The sequence below is a fragment of the Thalassophryne amazonica genome, chromosome 12 (assembly GCF_902500255.1).
Source record: "Thalassophryne amazonica chromosome 12, fThaAma1.1, whole genome shotgun sequence".
Classification (NCBI taxonomy): domain Eukaryota; kingdom Metazoa; phylum Chordata; class Actinopteri; order Batrachoidiformes; family Batrachoididae; genus Thalassophryne; species Thalassophryne amazonica.
The window spans coordinates 81,494,188-81,516,732 of record NC_047114.1 but is presented as its reverse complement, the minus strand read 5'-3'; the positions used below and the strand labels follow the sequence as shown (position 1 = coordinate 81,516,732).

Here is a 22,545-nt window from a genome sequence, read left to right as displayed (position 1 = left end):
ACAGATTTTGTGACCATTTAAAAGTTTTACATTGAAAACCCCATCTATATATTAAAAGCCAAGTGGCTTGTGTGTACACGTATGCGTATGGCTTCGATCACGGACAAACTGAGAAGCGCTGACATTTGCCATTTGGTATGCTGATGCATTTTGGGTCAAGGATGAACACCACCAAAACAGACTGTTGATAGGACTAATATTTTTGGAAAAAATTACACGTTACATAACAGTGAACAATGGACGTTGATAAATTCGTAAATGTGCTTGTAATTGGTGATTTTAACTCAGACATTATGGACCATAAATCAATATTCGCTAATCATTTGAGTCAGTTTTGTGAGGACAATGGTTTAATATTGTCAACTAGAGCCATCTTACCTGCAGACAGTTTCACCTACATAAGTGAGGCCTGGCACACCACGTCTTGGTTGGACCATTGCATAGCTACAGCAGATGCTCATGCATCTTTGACTGATATGAAAATATTTTATGAGCTTTCAACAGCTGACCATATTCCATTTGGGATGCAAGTTAATTGTCAGTTTTTACCTGTATTGGAAATGTATAAAAATGAAAGTTGTCTGTCTTATGTGGATTGGACCTCTCTCACAGCAACTGAATTACAGTCCTATTCTGTGATCACTGATGACCTGCTGAGAAATATCTACCTGCCCAGGGAAGCTCTTACGTGTAAGGATGCTAATTGTAAAAACTCTGAACACAGAGCAGCTGTTAGAGCTATGTATGAGGACATTGTCAGAGTACTGCTCAAATCAAGTGAGTCCCTTCCAAAAACTAAATCTAAAAAGCAGGTAAGGCCAGGTTGGAATTCCCATGTGTCTGAATTTTGTACTAAGGCTCGAGAGGCGTCTCAGGAGTGGATATTGGTTGGGAGACCAAGATTTGGGCCTATTTATGAACATAAACGAGTTACAAATGCTCGATATAAGTATGCAGTACGTTTTATAACTAAGAATGAGCAAGCAATGAGAGCTGACTCAATGGCAAGAAAACTTGCTTGTAACAACACTTTTGACTTTTGGAAAGAAGTAAAACACATCAAAACATGTAAGACATCTTTGCCGGGAGCGATTGATGGCACCTCTGGAACTCAGGACATTGTGGAGCTTTGGCGCCAGCACTACAGCAAATTGTTTAACAGTGTTCAGAGTGAGCCCTGTATTTTGAATGATGTGGAACATGTAGATGCAATATTGTCTCAGGAAGTGCTCAAAGCTATCACTAAACTGTCTAATAATAAGGCCAGTGGGCAGGATGGGGTTTCAGCTGAGCATTTAAAGTATGCAAGTGAAAGGTTAGCACCACTGCTATTTGTCTCACTGCTTTTCTTGTCCATGGTTTTTTACCTGATTCTTTGTTAACTGTCTTGTTGGTCCCTGTCATTAAAGACAAAACAGGGAAAGTTGGAAGCTCTGATAATTATAGACCTATAGCTCTGGCCAGCATAGTGTCAAAAATTGTTGAATCAATCCTGCTGGACAGGATCTCAAATTCTATTAAATCATCTGATAACCAGTTTGGTTTTAAGGCTATGCTGGGCACAGATATGTGTGTGTATGCTCTAAAAGAGATTGTTCAGAAATACAAGAGACAGAACTCTTCAGTTTTTATGTGTTTTTTAGATGCATCAAAGGCGTTTGACAGGGTGAATCATTGCAAATTATTTATGAAATTAATTGAAAAAGGTGTACCTAAATATACTGTGCGCATTTTAATTTATTGGTATGTGCAGCAAACAATGCAGGTTAAATGCGGAAACAGTGTTTCTGCTCCATTTAGAGTTTGCAATGGAGTCAGACAGGGGGGGATCCTGTCCCCAGTTCTATTTAATCTGTATCTTGATGAACTGTCAACTAGGCTCAAAGCATGTAAAACTGGTTGTGTTGCTGGAAACATGGTTCTGAATCATCTAATGTATGCAGATGATTTAGTAGTCTTTAGTCCAAGCACTGCTGGTTTACAGGAGTTACTAAACATTTGCTCAGCTTATGGGGGGGAACATGACATCAAATACAATGCAGCTAAGAGCTTGATTATGATCTGTAGGACCAAAGAGGACAGACATATGAAATATCCTGATTTTTATCTGTCAAATATTGTATTGAGTATGACATGTAAAATCAAGTATCTTGGACACATCGCCACTGCAGATATGACAGACGATGATTATGTCTATAGACAATGCAGAATGTTGTATGCTCAGGCAAATACACTCATGCGTACGTTTGGCTCATGTACTGATGAGATAAAGCTGACATTGTTTAAATCGTACTGTACACGGGTCACCTCTGGACTAACTATAGAAAAGCCAGTCTGCAAAGGCTGCAGGTGGCCTACAATGATGCCTTGCGTGTGCTTTTGAGGAGGCCACGATGGACTAGTGCTACAGAGATGTTTGTCTCTACACGAGTGAACACCATACAGGCTGTACTAAGGACTTTGATGTACAGTTTTATTTGTAGACTCAAATCGGACAATGAAATCATAGTGGCACTCACAAATATGCAATTCAGCTCCATACGATTCCAGTCAAGCATGTGGAAACACTGGTATGGCTGTCTTTTGAAACTGTGAATAATTATTGTTTCTTCTGTTTTGTCTGTCTTTTAAAATGGACTACAAGTCTGGAATAAAGTTTGAACTGAATTGAAATAAGTACATTCTGGAGTCATACACCATTCCACATCATTACTGAAACTATGGATAATTTATTACCACCCTTGAAAAATGCCAGCTACCTATTTTATAAACACTACCCAATCTAGAGCCTGTGGATGCCTATGGGCAAGGCACTAGTTTAATGTATATTTTACATTGTATCTTGATCATCCGTGGTCCAATTACTCTCATACTTGAAAGTGAGGCGCAGACTGCCACTCACTAATTACCTGACAAAGTCTGATCAGGATCTGATCAGACTGAGTGGACATTCGATTTTAATTTTGAAAAGCCCATTTGGTGTACATTTTGCATTAAATCTCAATCAAAAGGTGCCTCAATCACTCATTTTTCTGTTATAGATTTACCTACACCACCAAACTGGATGGAGGTTCTAGTTATCAGTTCAAAACGAAGTGCCAAAAAGCAATGACACATTGTGCATAGAGATAATCAATGTTCTGTGAAAATTATCTGAAAAAGAATTCAGAGATGTTGACTCAAGTGCATGAAGTAAATACATATTCCTGACATTTAAATACATCTAATTTAGCTTATGAAAAGCCATTTCTAACAGGACTTTGACCTTGAACATTTTTCCAAGGTAAAAATTTGTGGAACTGGAAACTAGCATTTGCTCTACAAGCACAGTGCTGTAGTTGGTAATAGAATAACAAGTCAAAAAAAAAAAAATCACAGAACGGTCTTAAGATTAAACTGTTTTGTTTAAATGTCGAAGCAAAGTCTTAGAGCTATGACTTTTATATGCTATACGCTTGTTAAAGCGTTGATACCTGTGTCATACTAATGTCTTCTTCATGTGTTGCCACAGCAGCTAACGTCATCCTGACATCTACTGGGTAAATCATTGGCAGCAAAACACTTAATATTATGATTAAAAGTAAATTTGTTTTGGCCCATTCAGAAAATATTGTAGAAATTGAACACACACACACACACAAAACCCCTGGCAAAAATTATGGAATCACCGGCCTCAGAGGATGTTCATTCAGTTGTTTAATTTCGTAGAAAAAAAAAAAAAAAAAAAAGCAGATCACAGACATGACACAAAACTAAAGTCATTCCAAAGGGAGACTGTCTGGCTTTAAGAAACGCTATAAGAAATCAGGAAAAAAAAAAAAATTGTGGCAGTCAGTAATGGTTACTTTTTTAGATCAAGCAGAGGGGAAAAAAAAAAAAATGGAATCATGCAATTCTGAGGAAAAAAAATTATGGAATCATGAAAAACAAGAGAACGCTCCAACACATCACTAGTATTTTGTTGCACCACCTCTGGCTTTTATAACAGCTTGCAGTCTCTGAGGCATGGCCTTAATGAGTGACAAACAGTACTCTTCATCAATCTGGCTCCAACTTTCTCTGATTGCTGTTGCCAGATCAGCTTTGCAGGTTGGAGCCTTGTCATGGACCATTTTCTTCAACTTCCAAAGATTTTCAATTGGATTAAGATCCGGACTATTTGCAGGCCATGACATTGACCCTATGTGTCTTTTTGCAAGGAATGTTTTCACAGTTTTTGGGATTTGTTGCATGTTAGCAAAAACTAAAAAAATACACCTGATAATTCAATTAATGCTGTATGTTTCAGCTTCAGGATAAAAATGGTTCAACTTGCCCTGTGCGAGACTGTCCTATCTTGTCACATATGTCCAGAATGAGGCCCCAGTCCTCAGCTGTGTTCATCTCACTGGTTGCTTTCTCTGCAGGACAGAAACAACAGCTGCTTTAAGTGGGAAAAGTTGAAGGGTGCAAAAGTACAAATAATTCTTAAGACTTTTCAATATTTAGTAACATTTAGACAAAAAACATTACAATCCTCTTGAGGTCAGAACTAAAACAGTGTCTGCTAATACAAGTTGCAGTTTTCCGGAATGTTTATGGCTAATCTGCCTTTGATTGACATAAATTCACTGTAAGTTACCAAATTCCCAACACTGTTAAAGCAGACCTGCATTGAAATAAATGTGGTCAGATCTCAAAAGAAATAGCTGATATGTATTTATAAGACCATTATGAATGCAGTAAAGTAAATCTGCAAGCCCAACTTTGTAATTCAGCGGAGAAATCGTCATTTAAAAATGACAAATTTGGCCCTCAGCGAAAACTGTTTGTACATCTGGGTCATTGCAGTGACGTCCGGCAGAAGACGGAGCGCTCCCGCCTTCAGTCCGATCCCGCATCGAAATTGATTTTATCTGATAGTAATGTTACTGTTATACGCATCCTGTTTCGGCATCCAAAAGTAAGCTGCAATGAATGTGAGATACAGCTCTGCATGCTCAGATCAGTGGTGAGCGACATCGACAGCGGGCGACGTTCTTAACCGACGCCTCGCTCTCTGCCTCCGCTGCGCTTACCGAGTCATGCTCGGTAACCGCCAAAGTGGGCCACTCACATCGCCCGTGTCTGTTGTGCAGCCGGCACCACGTCCCTGTCTACTGAATGGAGGTGCAGCCAACTTGGCAAAAGTCCAGACACTATGCTCGCTGTTTTGATGCGAGCAGCCGGTAACACCTGTTGCTGGAAGGACAGACTTTCCGCAGCACCGCACGTCTCGGTAATCGGAGCCGCAGAGAGGGGTTTATATATCTTTTTAATGACTTGGATTCTTTGCGGGTCCCGCCGCCGTACCCCGCGACGGTAACACCGGAGGCGAAAGACAGTAGATTTTCAATGCGACACCACTCAAACGGGCATATGAAAAAGTCCCCCAAAATAATTTTCAAGCACAAACAAAAGAAATGTGTACTCACCAAACGTGCCACAAGACAATATGAAGTTTTAAAAAAGTAGATCCTTCCATATAAGACAACAAAAAGGTGCAGATGCAAACTGACAAATCCACAAATTACAGTTGGCGCGTGCAATACATGCTGGGATAGGGTCTTCTCCCCGACGTCTCGGCAGCGTCCCGGATGTGCTGACAGTTTTGCGGAGGGCTAAATTTTAGCTGTAAATTTGTCATTTTTAAATGACGATTTCTCCGTTGAATGACAGATCTGGGCTTGCAGATTTACTTTACTACCTTCAGAAGGATCTTGTGTCTCAATGCAAGTCATTTTTTGGTCCAAAGATCTGACTGCATTTATTTCAATGCAGGTCTACTTTAAACAGTACAGAAGGTTATTATTAATATTATAACTCTTACTGAGGCTTGCTGTTTTGTACAGGGACAAAAAACACAAACATCTCAGGCCTAACAATACAGTTACTTATTCAAGGTCATAACATATGACCTGTGTTTAGATTTTTAGAGGGGCTGATTTGCCTTGAAGCTGTAAAAATTGAAAATGTCTTTCAGCCACTGTTGGGAAATGATCTTGCGTGCTAATGCATATGTCCTGTTGAGAAATTTCCCCTTGTCAAATGGCATTTTTACAGGTTGTGTGACTGGTCAATCAACAATTTAAGCAGCAACCACCCAATGTCTTTGTACTGATAAAATTTGCTGAGGAAAAAGTGTGACCGTCGAATGTGAAAAGCAAACATACACGCTGCTATGTAATGACAATTTGTGTGAGTTATTAGTGCTGAATTAGAAATTACAAAATGATGGTGAATACTAAAATCTACTAATGGGTCAATGGGTTAAAAGTTTGCCAAACATAAAAAGTACCAATTCTTTTATTATGTCAATAGTTATCAAACTCTGTAGAAGAGACATCAGAAATTGGCATCTGCCACCATTTAATTAAAAAAAAAGTGGCAAATTACAACTGTCATTTATTCCTTAATACTAAAAGGAACTGCCACACTGAGGACCTGGGAACACGTTAAAACAGAACACAGAAATAACACATCACTAATAATCCATCCATTTTCTATACCCGCTTACTCCAATTAAGGGTCACTGGAACCTATCCCAGTGGTCAAAGGGTGTGAGGCAGGATACACTCTGGGGAGGATGGCAGTCTGTCACAAGGCCACATATAGAGAAAAACACATTCACACCCGCAAGCACACCTACAGACAATTTAAAGCTTCCAGTTCACCTAACCTTCCCGAAGGGAACACATGCAAACACGAGGAGAACCTGCAAACTTCACACAAAGGCCACAGGTGGGGATCGATCCCATGATGACCTTTTTGCTGCGAGGCAACAGTGCTAACCACTAATCCACCTGGTGCCATCCATCAATAATAATAAAAATAGTCTTTACCAAATAAAGCAGTACCTCTACACAGTAATGTATCCAGGTAAACTAAAATAGCATGACAGTCTAGCAATATTCGCTACACTTGAAATTTTCTTATTATGCTCAGCACACAAATCATAACAGTTGCCTCTCATAACAATGGCTCAGCCAGCGGTTAAGCACAGTTCTTAACACAGCACCTTTTTCATCTGTCATCTAATCCTTCTTCCATTCAACAATCTTGCACCCAAGCAGGCTTGCTCTTCTGCATTATGTTATGTCAACAGATCAGGCATTGCTTCTGAACAAAAGATGCGGGATGACGGCAGAATGTCAATACCTTAATCCAGCTAATTAGAATCCTTGTACAGTGGGGCCCTGGTGAATCAGTCACTTTGTGCACACTGATAAAATTCTGCAGTCTGTCCTTTATGCAGTTTAAAAAACTACTGCTTGAGTATACATTACACCAGTGATTCTCAACCCGTGATCAATCTTCAGGGGTGCCGTGGGTATTTTTCATATTCGCGATTACCGTGAATTATTTATTTTATCCATAAAGCATAAAACGACTCAGAATCTGATGTCAAACGTGCTGCAGCCTCGCTCTCGTCTTAAGGCAGGACAATAACAAGGAGGCTGACGGCCGATTAAAACAGTGCCGTCTCCTTCAAAAGCCGTCTAAAATGCGGAGCTGTCAGTGTGTGTGTCTGTGCCTGTGTGCGCGCGCGCGCGGAGTTAACAGGCTGCAGACTGCGAGGGAGGGGGTGCGTGAGGGAGGGGGTGGGTGAGGGAGATTCCTGAATGCAGGCGCGACACGTTCAGTGCGCAGCGAGCGCGGAGCAGAGAGAGGATTTTAACCCGAGTGAACGTTAACAAAACGGAAACGTGAAGCTGCCTTTACGTCTCTCTGAACTTTCTCTAAAGGTGTGATTCTGCCGTTACCGTCCTGTTCTCACCATGTGCGCATCGTATGCTGAATTTATGAGATCATGAGATGAAATAAACGGTCAAATATCTTTAAAAACATATTTAAAAAATGAGAATATATGAATGAACTGAGCCACAAAAAAAAAAAAACTGTTCAGACACAGAGATCACAAAAAGCAGGTGAGAAATCTGAACTTTAACAGCTGTTATTTTCCAAAGGTATTTATTTGTTCAATCTTGAGCTTAATGCAGTGTTGAAGCACAAAACGTGACTGATGAGGAGAAACAATTTCAGAAATGCAACAGAAACAACCACAAATCAGAAAAAATTGGGACTGTATGTAAAATGAAGATAAAAATAAAAATGTTGCACCATTCCCAGTTTCTCCACTCACAGAAGCCAAACGTTCTTCCAGAGTTGTGTAATTATACTACAATAGTAGAATATAAAGAAGGGGAAAAAAACGAAAAAAAAATAGACAATATATTCATCAATCGCAATTATTTGTCTGACAATTAATCGTCTCCAGAAATTCCTAATCGTGACAGCCCTACTTGAGATCACAGCGCAAAATGCTTGAGGATTTTCGAAATGCGGTGTTTTCTGTATTGATTTTCTATTGCGATAATTGGGTTTTGCGCAAAACCAGAGGTAATAGCATTATAATATTATTTTGGTTGGTGGTGTGCCGCAGGATTTTGTAAATATAAAAAAGGTGCCGCGACTCAAAAAAGGTTGAAAATCACTGCATTACACCACTGCTCTTAAACTGCTTCTAGAAATGGCACTGAGTTCAAGTTTAAAGGGCAGTGATAAAAGCCACACTGAGTTGAGGGGAGGAGTTCACCAGAGCAGGCACAGGAAAGAAATACCGTAATATGTGTGTTAATGAAGAGGGGGGGGGAGGAATCACTCCATACAGCACAAAGAATGCAGAGCAAAAACTGTGGTTTTATGGTTACGCATGCACTTTGTCTTTCAGTAACTGTGAGATCACCTGCCAACACACGATATAATTTAGCTAAGGAAGCAACACCATCATGCTATGGTAGTTATCTGGTCAATTTGAACAGCGACAATAAGGCAGCACAGTCTTATTTGAACTGGAGCTGGGTATCGATTCAAATTTCAAGAATCGATTCGATATCGATTTGGGTTAGTGTTATTAAAACCGTTTCAGCCGTTACCTAATTGTCTAGTTATGCAACATAATACGAGTATTATATTGACATTTGACAGCAAACTAATGAAGTATTGGTAGTTAATAATGATAGCTATAAGACTGATGGCATAGACCACCCCCCTCCCAGAATGACAGAGTAATATTTTTATTTTACAAACAGGCTGAAGGGCAGCCAAAAGAGGGCACCAGAGGTACCTGGTTCATTGGACCTAACACAGGTACATTTCCACAGGCTTCCATGTTTTGGCCTGACACCTTGTTTCTTTTGGGTTTAAAGTAAGACTGTAGCAAAGATTAAAAAAAAAAAAAAAAAAAAAAAAACCATGGCTTTACTTCACAAAATGCAGGCAATGGTGTTTCAGAGAGTTATAAATTTTAAAATTTTCCAGGGGCAAACGATCCCGGTCTCACCCTACAGCACTGGCTGTGTGGCACGCTGTAGCAGAACGTCTCCCACAGCTACACAGACCGACAGTCTGTGCGGCTGTTCAGTCAGTGAGTCTTTTCCCACAACCACGTGCTGGTGGAAAAGACTGACTGAAAAGTCAGTCCACAACAGAGAACCCTCACGCACTGTCCCACAGAAAATGCACCTTATGACGAGCGAATGGAAAACAACAACACACACGACTGTGCGAATTACAGTGGACGATTTGTCATTACTCAGAGAAACTCACAGTAACGACCAGGTGGACGATAGATAATAACAAATAAAACTGGTTTTTGGGACTTCCAATTTGGATGGACAAGACTAAGAGACAAGCTTTCAAATGAATTAAAGCTCCGTCTGGGTTTTTGATTAATTAATAAGCTGGAATGGAAGATTGCTGCTAATCCACCGCCCCGGCCCGTGCTACGAGCGTTCTGACAGTTAGTGTGACTCGGGGGTGTTGACTCATTTAAACTAACATATTCATCCTGCTGTAACCAGGTTTCTGTTAGGCAGAATAAATCAATATGTTGATCAATTATTATATCATTTACCAACAGGGACTTAGAAGAGAGAGACCTAATGTTTAATAGACCACATTTAACTGTTTTAGTCTGTGGTGCAGTTGAAGGTGCTATATTATTTTTTCTTTTTGAATTTTTATGCTTAAATAGATTTTTGCTGGTTATTGGTAGTCTGGGAGCAGGCACCGTCTCTACGGGGATGGGGTAATGAGGGGATGGCAGGGGGAGAGAAGCTGCAGAGAGGTGTGTAAGACTACAACTCTGCTTCCTGGTCCCAACCCTGGATAGTCACGGTTTGGAGGATTTAAGAAAATTAGCCAGATTTCTAGAAATGAGAGCTGCTCCATCCAAAGTGGGATGGATGCCGTCTCTCCTAACAAGACCAGGTTTTCCCCAGAAGCTTTGCCAATTATCTATGAAGCCCACCTCATTTTTTGGACACCACTCAGACAGCCAGCAATTCAAGGAGAACATGCGGCTAAACATGTCACTCCCGGTCTGATTGGGGAGGGGCCCAGAGAAAACTACAGAGTCCGACATTGTTTTTGCAAAGTTACACACCGATTTAATGTTAATTTTAGTGACCTCCGATTGGCGTAACCGGGTGTCATTACTGCCGACGTGAATTACAATCTTACCAAATTTACGCTTAGCCTTAGCCAGCAGTTTCAAATTTCCTTCAATGTCGCCTGCTCTGGCCCCCGGAAGACAATTGACTATGGTTGCTGGTGTCGCTAACTTCACATTTCTCAAAACAGAGTCGCCAATAACCAGAGTTTGATCCTCGGCGGGTGTGTCGTCGAGTGGGGAAAAACGGTTAGAAATGTGAACGGGTTGGCGGTGTACACGGGGCTTCTGTTTAGGGCTACGCTTCCTCCTCACAGTCACCCAGTCAGCCTGCTTTCCCGGCTGCTCGGGATCTGCCAGGGGGGAACTAACGGCGGCTAAGCTACCTTGGTCCGCACCGACTACAGGGGCCTGGCTAGCTGTAGAATTTGCTTTGCTAACAAAATTTTAACTATTAGAGAAAAAATTACTCATAACCATCCCAAAGACGTATCGTTATCTTTGGCTGCTTTCAGTGATGACGGTATTTGGTTAGACTCTTTCTCTCCGATTGTTCTGTCTGAGTTATTTTCATTAGTTACTTCATCCAAACCATCAACATGTTTATTAGACCCCATTCCTACCAGGCTGCTCAAGGAAGCCCTACCATTATTTAATGCTTCGATCTTAAATATGATCAATCTATCTTTGTTAGTTGGCTATGTACCACAGGCTTTTAAGGTGGCAGTAATTAAACCATTACTTAAAAAGCCATCACTTGACCCAGCTATCTTAGCTAATTATAGGCCAATCTCCAACCTTCCTTTTCTCTCAAAAATTCTTGAAAGGGTAGTTGTAAAACAGCTAACTGATCATCTGCAGAGGAATGGTCTATTTGAAGAGTTTCAGTCAGGTTTTAGAATTCATCATAGTACAGAAACAGCATTAGTGAAGGTTACAAATGATCTTCTTATGGCCTCGGACAGTGGACTCATCTCTGTGCTTGTTCTGTTAGACCTCAGTGCTGCTTTTGATACTGTTGACCATAAAATTTTATTACAGAGATTAGAGCATGCCATAGGTATTAAAGGCACTGCGCTGCGGTGGTTTGAATCATATTTGTCTAATAGATTACAATTTGTTCATGTAAATGGGGAATCTTCTTCACAGACTAAAGTTAATTATGGAGTTCCACAAGGTTCTGTGCTAGGACCAATTTTATTCACTTTATATATGCTTCCCTTAGGCAGTACTATTAGACGGTATTGCTTAAATTTTCATTGTTACGCAGATGATACCCAGCTTTATCTATCCATGAAGCCAGAGGACACACACCAATTAGCTAAACTGCAGGATTGTCTTACAGACATAAAGACATGGATGACCTCTAATTTCCTGCTTTTAAACTCAGATAAAACTGAAGTTATTGTACTTGGCCCCACAAATCTTAGAAACATGGTGTCTAACCAGATCCTTACTCTGGATGGCATTACCCTGACCTCTAGTAATACTGTGAGAAATCTTGGAGTCATTTTTGATCAGGATATGTCATTCAAAGCGCATATTAAACAAATATGTAGGACTGCTTTTTTGCATTTACGCAATATCTCTAAAATCAGAAAGGTCTTGTCTCAGAGTGATGCTGAAAAACTAATTCATGCATTTATTTCCTCTAGGCTGGACTATTGTAATTCATTATTATCAGGTTGTCCTAAAAGTTCCCTAAAAAGCCTTCAGTTAATTCAAAATGCTGCAGCTAGAGTGCTGACGGGGACTAGAAGGAGAGAGCATATCTCACCCATATTGGCCTCTCTTCATTGGCTTCCTGTTAATTCTAGAATAGAATTTAAAATTCTTCTTCTTACTTATAAGGTTTTGAATAATCAGGTCCCATCTTATCTTAGGGACCTCGTAGTACCATATCACCCCAATAGAGCGCTTCGCTCTCAGACTGCAGGCTTACTTGTAGTTCCTAGGGTTTGTAAGAGTAGAATGGGAGGCAGAGCCTTCAGCTTTCAGGCTCCTCTCCTGTGGAACCAGCTCCCAATTCAGATCAGGGAGACAGACACCCTCTCTACTTTAAGATTAGGCTTAAAACTTTCCTTTTTGCTAAAGCTTATAGTTAGGGCTGGATCAGGTGACCCTGAACCATCCCTTAGTTATGCTGCTATAGACGTAGACTGCTGGGGGGTTCCCATGATGCACTGTTTCTTTCTCTTTTTGCTCTGTATGCACCACTCTGCATTTAATCATTAGTGATCGATCTCTGCTCCCCTCCACAGCATGTCTTTTTCCTGGTTCTCTCCCTCAGCCCCAACCAGTCCCAGCAGAAGACTGCCCCTCCCTGAGCCTGGTTCTGCTGGAGGTTTCTTCCTGTTAAAAGGGAGTTTTTCCTTCCCACTGTAGCCAAGTGCTTGCTCACAGGGGGTCGTTTTGACCGTTGGGGTTTACATCATTATTGTATGGCCTTGCCTTACAATATAAAGCGCCTTGGGGCAACTGTTTGTTGTGATTTGGCGCTATATAAAAAAAAATTGATTGATTGATTGATTGATTCTTTTTTGTTGCTTGCAGCAGACAAGAATTCCGGTTATCATGATTGACATCTTTAAATAGCTTTGACGGAGGTTGATGAATAAAATTGCAGACCTACTTCTAAATCAGAGCCAGCAAGTCAACAATCAATCAATGTAAAATGATTTTCACACCCTCGGAAACAGCAGAACACACCAACTGTAGCGTCATTTTTTTCAGTGACACTGTTCCAATGCTGGCGTGAAGTGCGCACACACACACAGTCCCAAAAAAAAAAAAAATTAATAAATAATAATACACAACATTTAAAACACTCAGTTCGACCCTTAAATGCTACAAACATAAAAACAAAACAAAAATTGCTCCCGGTGTGTAGTGAGCACCTTGTATGGCAGCACCCTGACATCGGGGTGAATGTGAGGCATAACTGTAAAGTGCTTTGAGCGTCTGATGCAGATGGAAAAGCGCTATATAAATGCAGTCCATTTTACAAACTTAATCACTTATGTTTCTTTTTACTTGCAGAGACCCTGAAGTTTATGTTGATGCCAAGCCAGACTCAGGAAAATGCCAAGATTAACCATAATACAGCAAACAAAAATTGAGCTTTGGCACCAGACCAAGAGTGTCAAACAGGTGCAGCGACTTTATGCTCAACCGAACTATGAATCGATCTGTGGGATTTAAGAGCCATAGTCTGTAACTGTGGAATGGTTTACAGAAGGTGGTGATATATCATGTTTCAGTAGGCCACTGAAGCTCTTTTTAGGTGAAGATATATTGTCCAAAGACAAAAATTGTTTTTTTTTAATCCAAACATCCCTTTGGGCAGAAAATTACGGCCCTTTTTAGGGTAGAGGTTAAAGGGGCCAAAACAGTGCCATAATCAAAATGTAGATTATGACCTTTGAATATTTTTGTGCGTGCTCAGTAAGCCTCATTGATCTTATGGTATATAGATGTATGGATGGAGTTCTCCCATTTAGTGTTATACTTTTCAAGGCTAACTGAGGGCACTGCCTATAGGTGGCGCTTCAAGTCATTTGGGACCCTCCCAGGGCCTGCGCCCTGAATAAGCCTTGCTCATTTATGCATATTTGGATACACTGGGACAAGTTCTTTCCAAATTTGCATAAATGGTGGTGGCTTAGTTAAGGCGCTTTTGCATAGGTGGCCCGCTTTATGTTAAGAACGCGATATTTGGCCATCTCTCGGTGGGCCCCCTACAGATTTCAGTGAAACTTGTTTTGTTATGTTCCTCTGTATCTCTGCTATTCATATCAAAAAGCAGCGATATAGCCAAATGAAAAATCGCCAAATATCGCGTTCTTAATGTAAACAGCGCTACCTATGCAAAAGCGCCCTAACTAGGCCACCGCCATTTCTTGTCTTTCCATCATCAGAAGGGAAAATGAGGCAAATGGGAGCGGTCGCGTCGGTAAGTGTTAGCCTACACAGCTAACATTCTTTCGCCTGCACAACTGCCTCGACACGTTTGACCTCCAGGTCATAGACAAACTGCAACACATGTCCACTTTCCACCACATAGTCACTTTTTCTTTGCATTTTCACTTTGTGTGCAATTTGCCGAAAAATTCAAAGTGCCGTGTTTCTGTCCCAGGAAGTAGAGAAATTACGCCGTATTTTACTCCTTTAGCACCCACCCTCAAAGAAAACTGTGCTGCCCAATTGGTGTCATTTGATCCCTGTACAGAGTTTATTTTGAAATAAAATTTGTAGTGTAGGCTTTCAATTGCAATTCTTGCATGAAACTGGTTGTAAAAAGGGATGATGTGTATCAACAATAATCCTTATATTTAGTTTGTACAATTGTGTATGGCCTCTCAAAATTCAGGGGCTATTCATAAAAACTGCTGTAATATCTAAAACGTTAGTGTGACATTTTATGACAACCTCTTAAAAGAAGTCTACACAACAATATCTTGATTGTTTCATTTCAGCTCCACTGCAGTGGTGTACAAAGGAAAAATAAAATTGGCTATATATGTTCAGCATAGTAGAGAAGCTTGAATCTTCGACTGGACTGGGTTGCTTGACGAGAGGACGTTTCGCTTCAAATCGCAGAAGCTTCCTCAGCTAAAATTCTTGCTCTGGTGGTCTGACTTCTGTCTTGACTCTTGTAGAGAAGAATAATCAAGAAGTCACAAAAGCTGGAGTTTTAAACCTAACCAGACCCCTCCTACCGAGAGGCAGACTGCTATAGGCTGGTGACTAAACAATAGCTCTAATTAGCACCTATTGTGCTCTAGTTAACACCCTCCTAATGACAGGGCAGCTGTCCCTCTCCTGATGGCTCCCTTGACGACTCTGCTGATGACGTGAATGACTCATTACCATGAACAACAGACTGAAACTGCTTTGACCTGAGTACCCCATTGTAAATAGGGGATAAAGCGTGTCTCAGACCCCCTCCCCGACAGTTAAATCAAATAATAGAACTGATCTCCCCCGCTATTAACGTGGGGTGGAAAAAACAAACTAATCAAAGCCACATTAGCTTTGCAAAGCAAATCCTGTGGATGTTATCATACCTTTGTAGTTGTGTTGTGCTACCTTCCTGCTGGCTATAGCTAGCTGTAATTAGCTACCTGAGCTATTTAACTCATGTGACACTCAAGAGACACAGACAAAACATTTAAAGTATTTATAAATTCCAGGACCGTGTTTTCTCTGTGACATTCGCGAGTTATCGCCTCGGGGATGTGTACAGCTAACACAAAGTGGTCACAGCTAAACACTTTAGCATCCGACAGCTAGCCTTCCAGTTGTCAATGTACTCACCAACATCTTGGTCAAAAGGGTTGGTCGTGAAAAGAGGCATTGCTCACAACAAATGTCGCCGGCACCTTCTATTTTCGTTACCTCCTTCGTTTTATTTCATGCAGAAAAAATGCATAGTAATGTCAATTTGTGGAATATCAAACGGTGCTACAGCTGATTCTACACAGTCACTCCTTCATCGGCAGCTGCGCGGAGCATTGTGGGTAACAAACGCAGAGTCCGTCTGTCTTTATAAATCTGTTTTTCTCAGCGGCCTGCTAATTCATGCAGAAACACAAACACACGCAAAACATTATTAATACGTCTGCTTGTTGATCCTGTACCAGCATCGTAAACTATAATACACTGCTTTATAATTATTTATAAATAAATAAAAAAAAGTGTCATCATGTGATTCGTCAAATGACGTCGTGCTTTCTGCATTGTCGACAGTCTGAGGTAAGAAATGGAGTTTACAAAATAAATATTTTTTAAAAAAAGAAACACAGATTAATGATTATTTATGTGACATGTTACGTTTAAAAAAAGTTTCAAGCAAAACTAGAAGCACTCGGAGAGCGCAAACCTGCGCCAAGGCCATAGGGTCACTGACGTCACATGGAATACCTTTTGGCAAAGAGACTTATTCCACGTCATTTCACGCATTTACCGTCATGTTTCAGATTCAGTGGTTAAACCCTTAGATCTTCAGCAAATGTATTTATAAAGAGAAACTGCATGAACTACACAAGTTTTTTTTTTAATTTTTTAATAAGTTTATTCAATGAGGAGAAACAAATGCTCAATTATTGTTGTGTCGTAACTTAATTTTTGTTCAGCCTTTGTGACCCGTCTTCATGAAGTTAGATGCAAAAATGTTGAAATTGGCCCTATCCTGCAATGATAAAGAATGCTTAAAAAAAATAAATTACTGGATCCGGATCATTACCAAAATTGAATGACTTAAGTTAGGCCAAGATACACCCCTGGTAAAAAAAAAAAAAAAAAAAAAAAAAAAAAATTCATTGAAATCTGTTGAGGATTTTTTGAGTAATCCTGCTAACCAACAAACAAACAAACAAACGCGACCGAAAACATAACCTCCTTGGCGGAGGTAATAAATAAAAAAGGAAAAATAAGTAAAAGTTGCCCTGCCCAGTGGGCCAAAAAAAAAAAAAAAAAAAAAAAAAAAAAAAAAAAAAAAAAAAAAAAAAAAAAAAAAACACACACAAAAAGATTTCCTTGACATCAATGTGCGACATTGTGGACTGACATCAAGACAGATATGCTGCATTAGTGATAAGTGTTAAGCTCGAGTCAGTCTGCTCGACACAGCATTGAGCTTTTTGAACCAGAAGTGTGAAGTGTCAGTGAGCAGCGTTTCGAGCACGCCCCCATCACGTGACCACTGCGAGCAAGGCCTCTTTACGTAACAACACGTGTCGAGCTTCACATAATCTGGGCGTGTCAATACGACCCGCCAAGTATTTAAATGAGATCTGAATGGCAGCTCAAACCATGGGTTTTGAGGGGAGGAGATTGCTAGCGACACTGTTATTGCCAATTACCACGTGAATCGTAGCCAAGGAAAGCATTAGTTTATATTTAGGTCTAGTTTAGAGTTCATTTAGTACATACACATAGGATCTAACAGACACACACACACACACACACACACAGCAGGCATCCATTCATACAAAGATTAAAACATACTCATAAACAAAAATAGCTCAGCATGTCATACTATATTTCCATTAAAGGCAGACAAGCTGATTTGGATGAGGCACTGGTGGACTATGTTGTGGAAAATGCACAACCATCCAAATAGTGGAGAGCAAAGCCTTCAGGGCTTTACTACAAAGGTTTGACCCAACATATGCCCACCTCCAGAGAAGACCGGCTCAAATACTGGGTGATACAAGTCGCAGTCTATCCCAATTTACAGAGAATGGAAAAAAATATTTGTCGATGCCAGCAACATCAGTGCCTTGCAGCGGGTCTTCTCCAAAGCTGGAGAGGTGGTGAGGCAGAAAAGGAGCCGATTAAAGCCCAGCAATGTTGAAATTATTCTTTTTGGAATAAAAATTGTTGAAAGTTGCACAATCACCGTCTCCTATCCCCTCTATTCTAATTTTCAAATTCCAGCAACATAAGCACCAGTTGCAGAAGCACATGTCTTTCTCACTTTTCCCGTCACATGGAATGATAACACAAATCTACATATATTCTACAATAAAGGCTTTCATAACCATTATGTGTGCATCTGTAGGGACTATTTATTACATTAAGAAAACACAATAATACATATGACATTTTCTTTTATTATTATTATTTTTCAAGAACAAACCACATCAGTCATGAATTAATGCAAACATTTGTCAGGGCACTCGCTCAAGGTCATTCTCAAAGCAATCCAGCTGATGTCACCCTTCACACTGTATCAAACGCGTCGAAGCAGTGTGTCGATTTTCAGCCAGTTGTGTTGCAGTGGCTCATTGGTTCATGAGGCTTCGAAATTGCCATCACTGTGCGGCATTCTACAGACCCAGAAATTTGCTATGCCATGATTTCAGTAATTTATATATCAAAGAATTCAACCAAAAGGGAGGTGTGTGAATATATCTTTATGTACCTATTCAAGTAAATTTCCCATAAGGGCAGAAGCACAACTCTTAGTTGGTTTTTGGATTCAGCCCATCTTATTTTCACCAAAAGTTCTCAAATTGAGGTATGTTTTGTCTCATTTGATGGGTGTGTCAAAGGTGTTATCCAGCACATCTGGATTAAAAATAAGTACACATAGTGGATTCTAATCAAGCCAGTCACCAAAACTGTCATGGTGCAAGATGGCGAGCCACTGAATAGAAGGTGGACACAAAATGCCGACTCACAGGCTGAGGAAGTGAGATAATCAAAATGAGTTTTAGGCAGAGATTTAGGACACAGGCAATCAGTGGTGCAGCGATTACAACTGTGAGATAGAGGTGTGGTCCAAAAACAAGCAAAGGTCAAAAAATAAGAGCACCAAGGTTCAAGGGCAGAGACAAAGGCTAAATCCAAAAAACACACAGCAAGGTCAAAAACACAGCTTGGCAAACAAGACGACTTAGCAAAGGCCAACAAAACACACAAGGCTTAAATAACACAGGAGGTAATTAACAAAATGAGACACAGGTGTGGAGAACATACAGGAAGGGGGCGTGGTAGAATGAGACAAAGATGATGGAAGACAGAGAGCAAGAGAAATCTGTGACAGAAACACCAACAGTGAACAACAACACAAATGAAAAACCTGAAAAGCGATCAACAAGAAAATTAGAATAGAACTCACAATGTGGGAAAGGTATAACAAATAGGTAAAACCAACCAGTGACAGAAAATTAAAGATAGTGGATCTAAGCAGGGGAACAAAGACACAGACAAGGGATAGATAGAGCATAACATACGCCAAGATACAGGCAAATCATGACAAAAACACATACATTTATGTTAAAAGTAGTGTTCTTACTACCTCTTTAATAATAAAGGACTGAAAATGAACAGAAGAATAAAAGGCTGTGGATGTATATTCACAATTTTATTTGTAGAGCACTTTCAGAAACAGTTGTTACAAAGTGCATCACAAACCAGGAAAATAAACATAAACCATTGAATATGTGATTTTAAGAAACATTTAATCCATATTCTCCATTAAGTATTGAAGGTCTGAAAATATTGACTTTCCTTTATAATTTAAACTGTTGATTATATTTTCTGTTCAAAGTGTTAAAGATAATGTCTTTATATGCTTTGCTTTGTCTGCTTAATTGTCTAAAGCAATCAGCTACATGTTACAGTGACATACAACAAAGAAAAGCAGCAAATCCACACATCTAAGATGTTGGAACCATGTGATATTTGGACTTTTTGCATGACAAATCTCAAAAATTAATGTTGATTCATTTTGTGATGTGTTCTGTGATCCATAGGAATATTTAATTATGGCTTCAATCAGCCTTAAAACTGACTACAGATTACAGACCTTAAACACAGTAATAATATAAAGAAAATAAAGTGATTATAGAAATGATGCGAATGAATTATTTTGACAATTTGTTTAAGATGTCATCAAATAAATTCCATTATGATGTCTACCTTTAAAATTTACGGACTGTTAATGTGTCATATAGAAATTTGTAGCTGTTTTAAAGTCTGTTAAAAATGTATCCACAAAAGAGAAACAGTGATTTAACACACACACACACACACACACACACACACACACACACACATATATATATATTTATATTCACACACCGTGCATCCAAAAAGTATTCACAGAGCTTCACTTTTAACACATTTTGTTATGTTACAGCTTTATTCCAAAATGAAATAATTTTATTTTTTCCCCTCAAAATTCTACTCAAAACAGCCCATAATGACAACATGAAAAAGTTTTTTTTTTTTTTTTTAAGTTTTGCAAATTTATTTAAAAAAAATATTAAAACTAAGAAATCATAAGTATGTAAGTATTCACACCCTTTGCTCAATACTTTGTTGATGCACCTTTGGCAGCAATTACAGCCTCAAGTCTTCTTGAATATGATGCCACAAGCTTGGTGCACATATCTTTTGGCAGTTTTGTCCATTCCTCTTTGCAGCACCTCTCAAGCTCCATCAGGTTGGATGGGGATCGTTGGTGCACAGCCATTTTCAGATCTCTCCAGAGATGTTCAATCAGATTCAGGTCTGGGCTCTGGCTGGGCCACTCAAGGACATTCACAGAGTTGTCCTGAAGCCACTCCTTTGATATCTTGGCTGTGTGCTTTGGGTCATTGTCCTGCTGAATGATGGTCTGAGGTCAAGAGAGCTCTGGAGCAGGTTTTCATCCAGGATGTCTCTGTACATTGCTGCATTCATCTTTCCCTCAATCCTGACTAGTCTCCCAGTTCCTGCTGCTGAAAAACATCCCCACAGCATGATGCTGCCACCACTATTCTTCACTGTAGGGATGGTGCATGGTTTCCCCAAACATGACGCCTGGCATTCATGCCAAAGAGTTCAATCTTTGTCTCATCAGACCAGAGAATTTTGTTTTTAATGGTCTAAGAGTCCTTCAGGTGCCTTTTTCACAAAGTCCAGATGGGCTGCCCTGTGCCTTTTACTAAGCAGTGGCGTCCGTCTGGCCAGAGGTAGGACGAAGTCACCATCAAGTCACTCTCAAGTCATGAATCTGCCAGTCCCAAATCAAGTCTCAAGTCATAATGACCACCAATTGTTTGCAAGCTGACTTGAGACTTCACTTGGGACTTGCAGATTGATGATTTGAGAATGACTTGACAGTGACTTCGTCTCATCGCTGCGTCTGGCCACTCTACCATACAGGCCTGATCGGTGGATTGCTGCAGAGATGGTTGTCCTTCGAGAAGGTTCTCCTCTCTCCACACAGGAATGCTGGAGCTCTGACAGAGTGACCATCAGGCTCTTGGTCACCTCCCTGACTAAGGCCCTTTCCCCCAATCACTCAGTCTAGATGGCCGGCCAGCTCTAGGAAGAGTCTTGGTGGATCCGAACATCTTCCATTTATGGATGATGAAGGCCACTGTGCTCACTGGGACCTTCAAAGCAACAGAAATGTTTCTGTACCCTTTCCCAGATTTGTGCTTCCAGACAGAATCCTGTCTCGGAGGTCTACAGACCATTCCTTTGACTTCATGCTTGGTTTGTGCTCTGACATGTACTGTCAACTGTGGGACCTTATATGCAGACAGATGTGTGTCTTTCCAAAGCAAGTCCAATCAACTGAATTTACCCCAGGTGGACTCCAATTAAGCTGTAGAAACATCTCAAGGATGATCAGTGGAAATACGATGCACCTGAGCTCATCTTTGAGCTTCACAGCAAAGGCTGTGAATACTTATGTACACACAATTTCTTTGTTTGTTTGTTTGTTTTTTAATAAATATGCAAAAATATCAACTCCACCCCCCCCCCACCACACACACACACACACACACACACACACACACACACACACACACACACACACACACACACACACACACACACACACTTTTTCATATTTTCATTATGGGTAGAATTTTGAAGAAAAAAATAATTTCATCCATTTTGGAAAAAGGCTGTAACATAAAAAATTTGAAAAAAGTGAATACTTTCTGGATGCAGTATATATATATATATATATATATATATATATATATATATATATGTATATGTGTGTGTGTGTGTGTCTGTGTGTTCTCCACTCAGATTGCCATAGCCAATCACAGATTAGCCTTACTGTCCATCATTTACCTGTATTTTGGCATGCTTAGTGCCAGAAAGTTATGTTGGATCCAAAAGGATCCAAAAAGGCTAGGACCAAAAGTTATATTGGATCAGTTCCCACTGACCAATAGCGTTAGAGCTTACTGCAAACAGCTAGCCAATCAGAGCGTGGCATATGAAGGTCAGGAACTAGCTGACAGACGCTGGTTGAAAAAATGGCAACAAATGTCAGCAACAGCAGAAAATTGTCCGCCAGCGAGGTTTGCTGAGTTCACAGAAAAGGAACTGGTGGAAATATTGAACTCCAAGGATGCCAAAAACACTAAGAAGGTAGTCAAGCACACTACTGATGTTTTAGAAGCATTCATATGCTGTTCACAACAAAATAAATTGATCTAATTTACTTGACTCTGTTGTTTGCTTAATTTGGGAGGGGGGTGGAGAACATAATTGATGGATGGCAAGTCATCCAACATAGAGAACTATTGGATGAAGAAAAGTTATATTGAAAA

At 40.1% G+C, this 22,545-nt stretch overlaps 1 protein-coding gene and 1 long non-coding RNA gene across 2 annotated transcripts in view; one reads left to right on the top strand and one right to left on the bottom strand.

Annotated features, from left to right (window-relative positions):
* LOC117521291 (collectin-12-like) overlaps positions 1–22,545 on the bottom strand; it is a 141,806-nt gene that overhangs the window by 39,681 nt on the left and 79,580 nt on the right. Inside the window, exons 10-11 of the mRNA XM_034182612.1 lie at positions 15,788–15,829; positions 4,316–4,400 (exon numbers count right to left, since the gene is read on the bottom strand). Of these exons, the coding sequence (XP_034038503.1) occupies positions 4,316–4,400; positions 15,788–15,829 (127 nt within the window). The remainder of the gene's footprint in view (positions 1–4,315; positions 4,401–15,787; positions 15,830–22,545) is intronic.
* LOC117521841 lies at positions 19,486–19,900 on the top strand. Its single transcript, XR_004564070.1, has 2 exons — positions 19,486–19,595; positions 19,644–19,900. It is a non-coding gene; the product is annotated as an uncharacterized LOC117521841 (long non-coding RNA).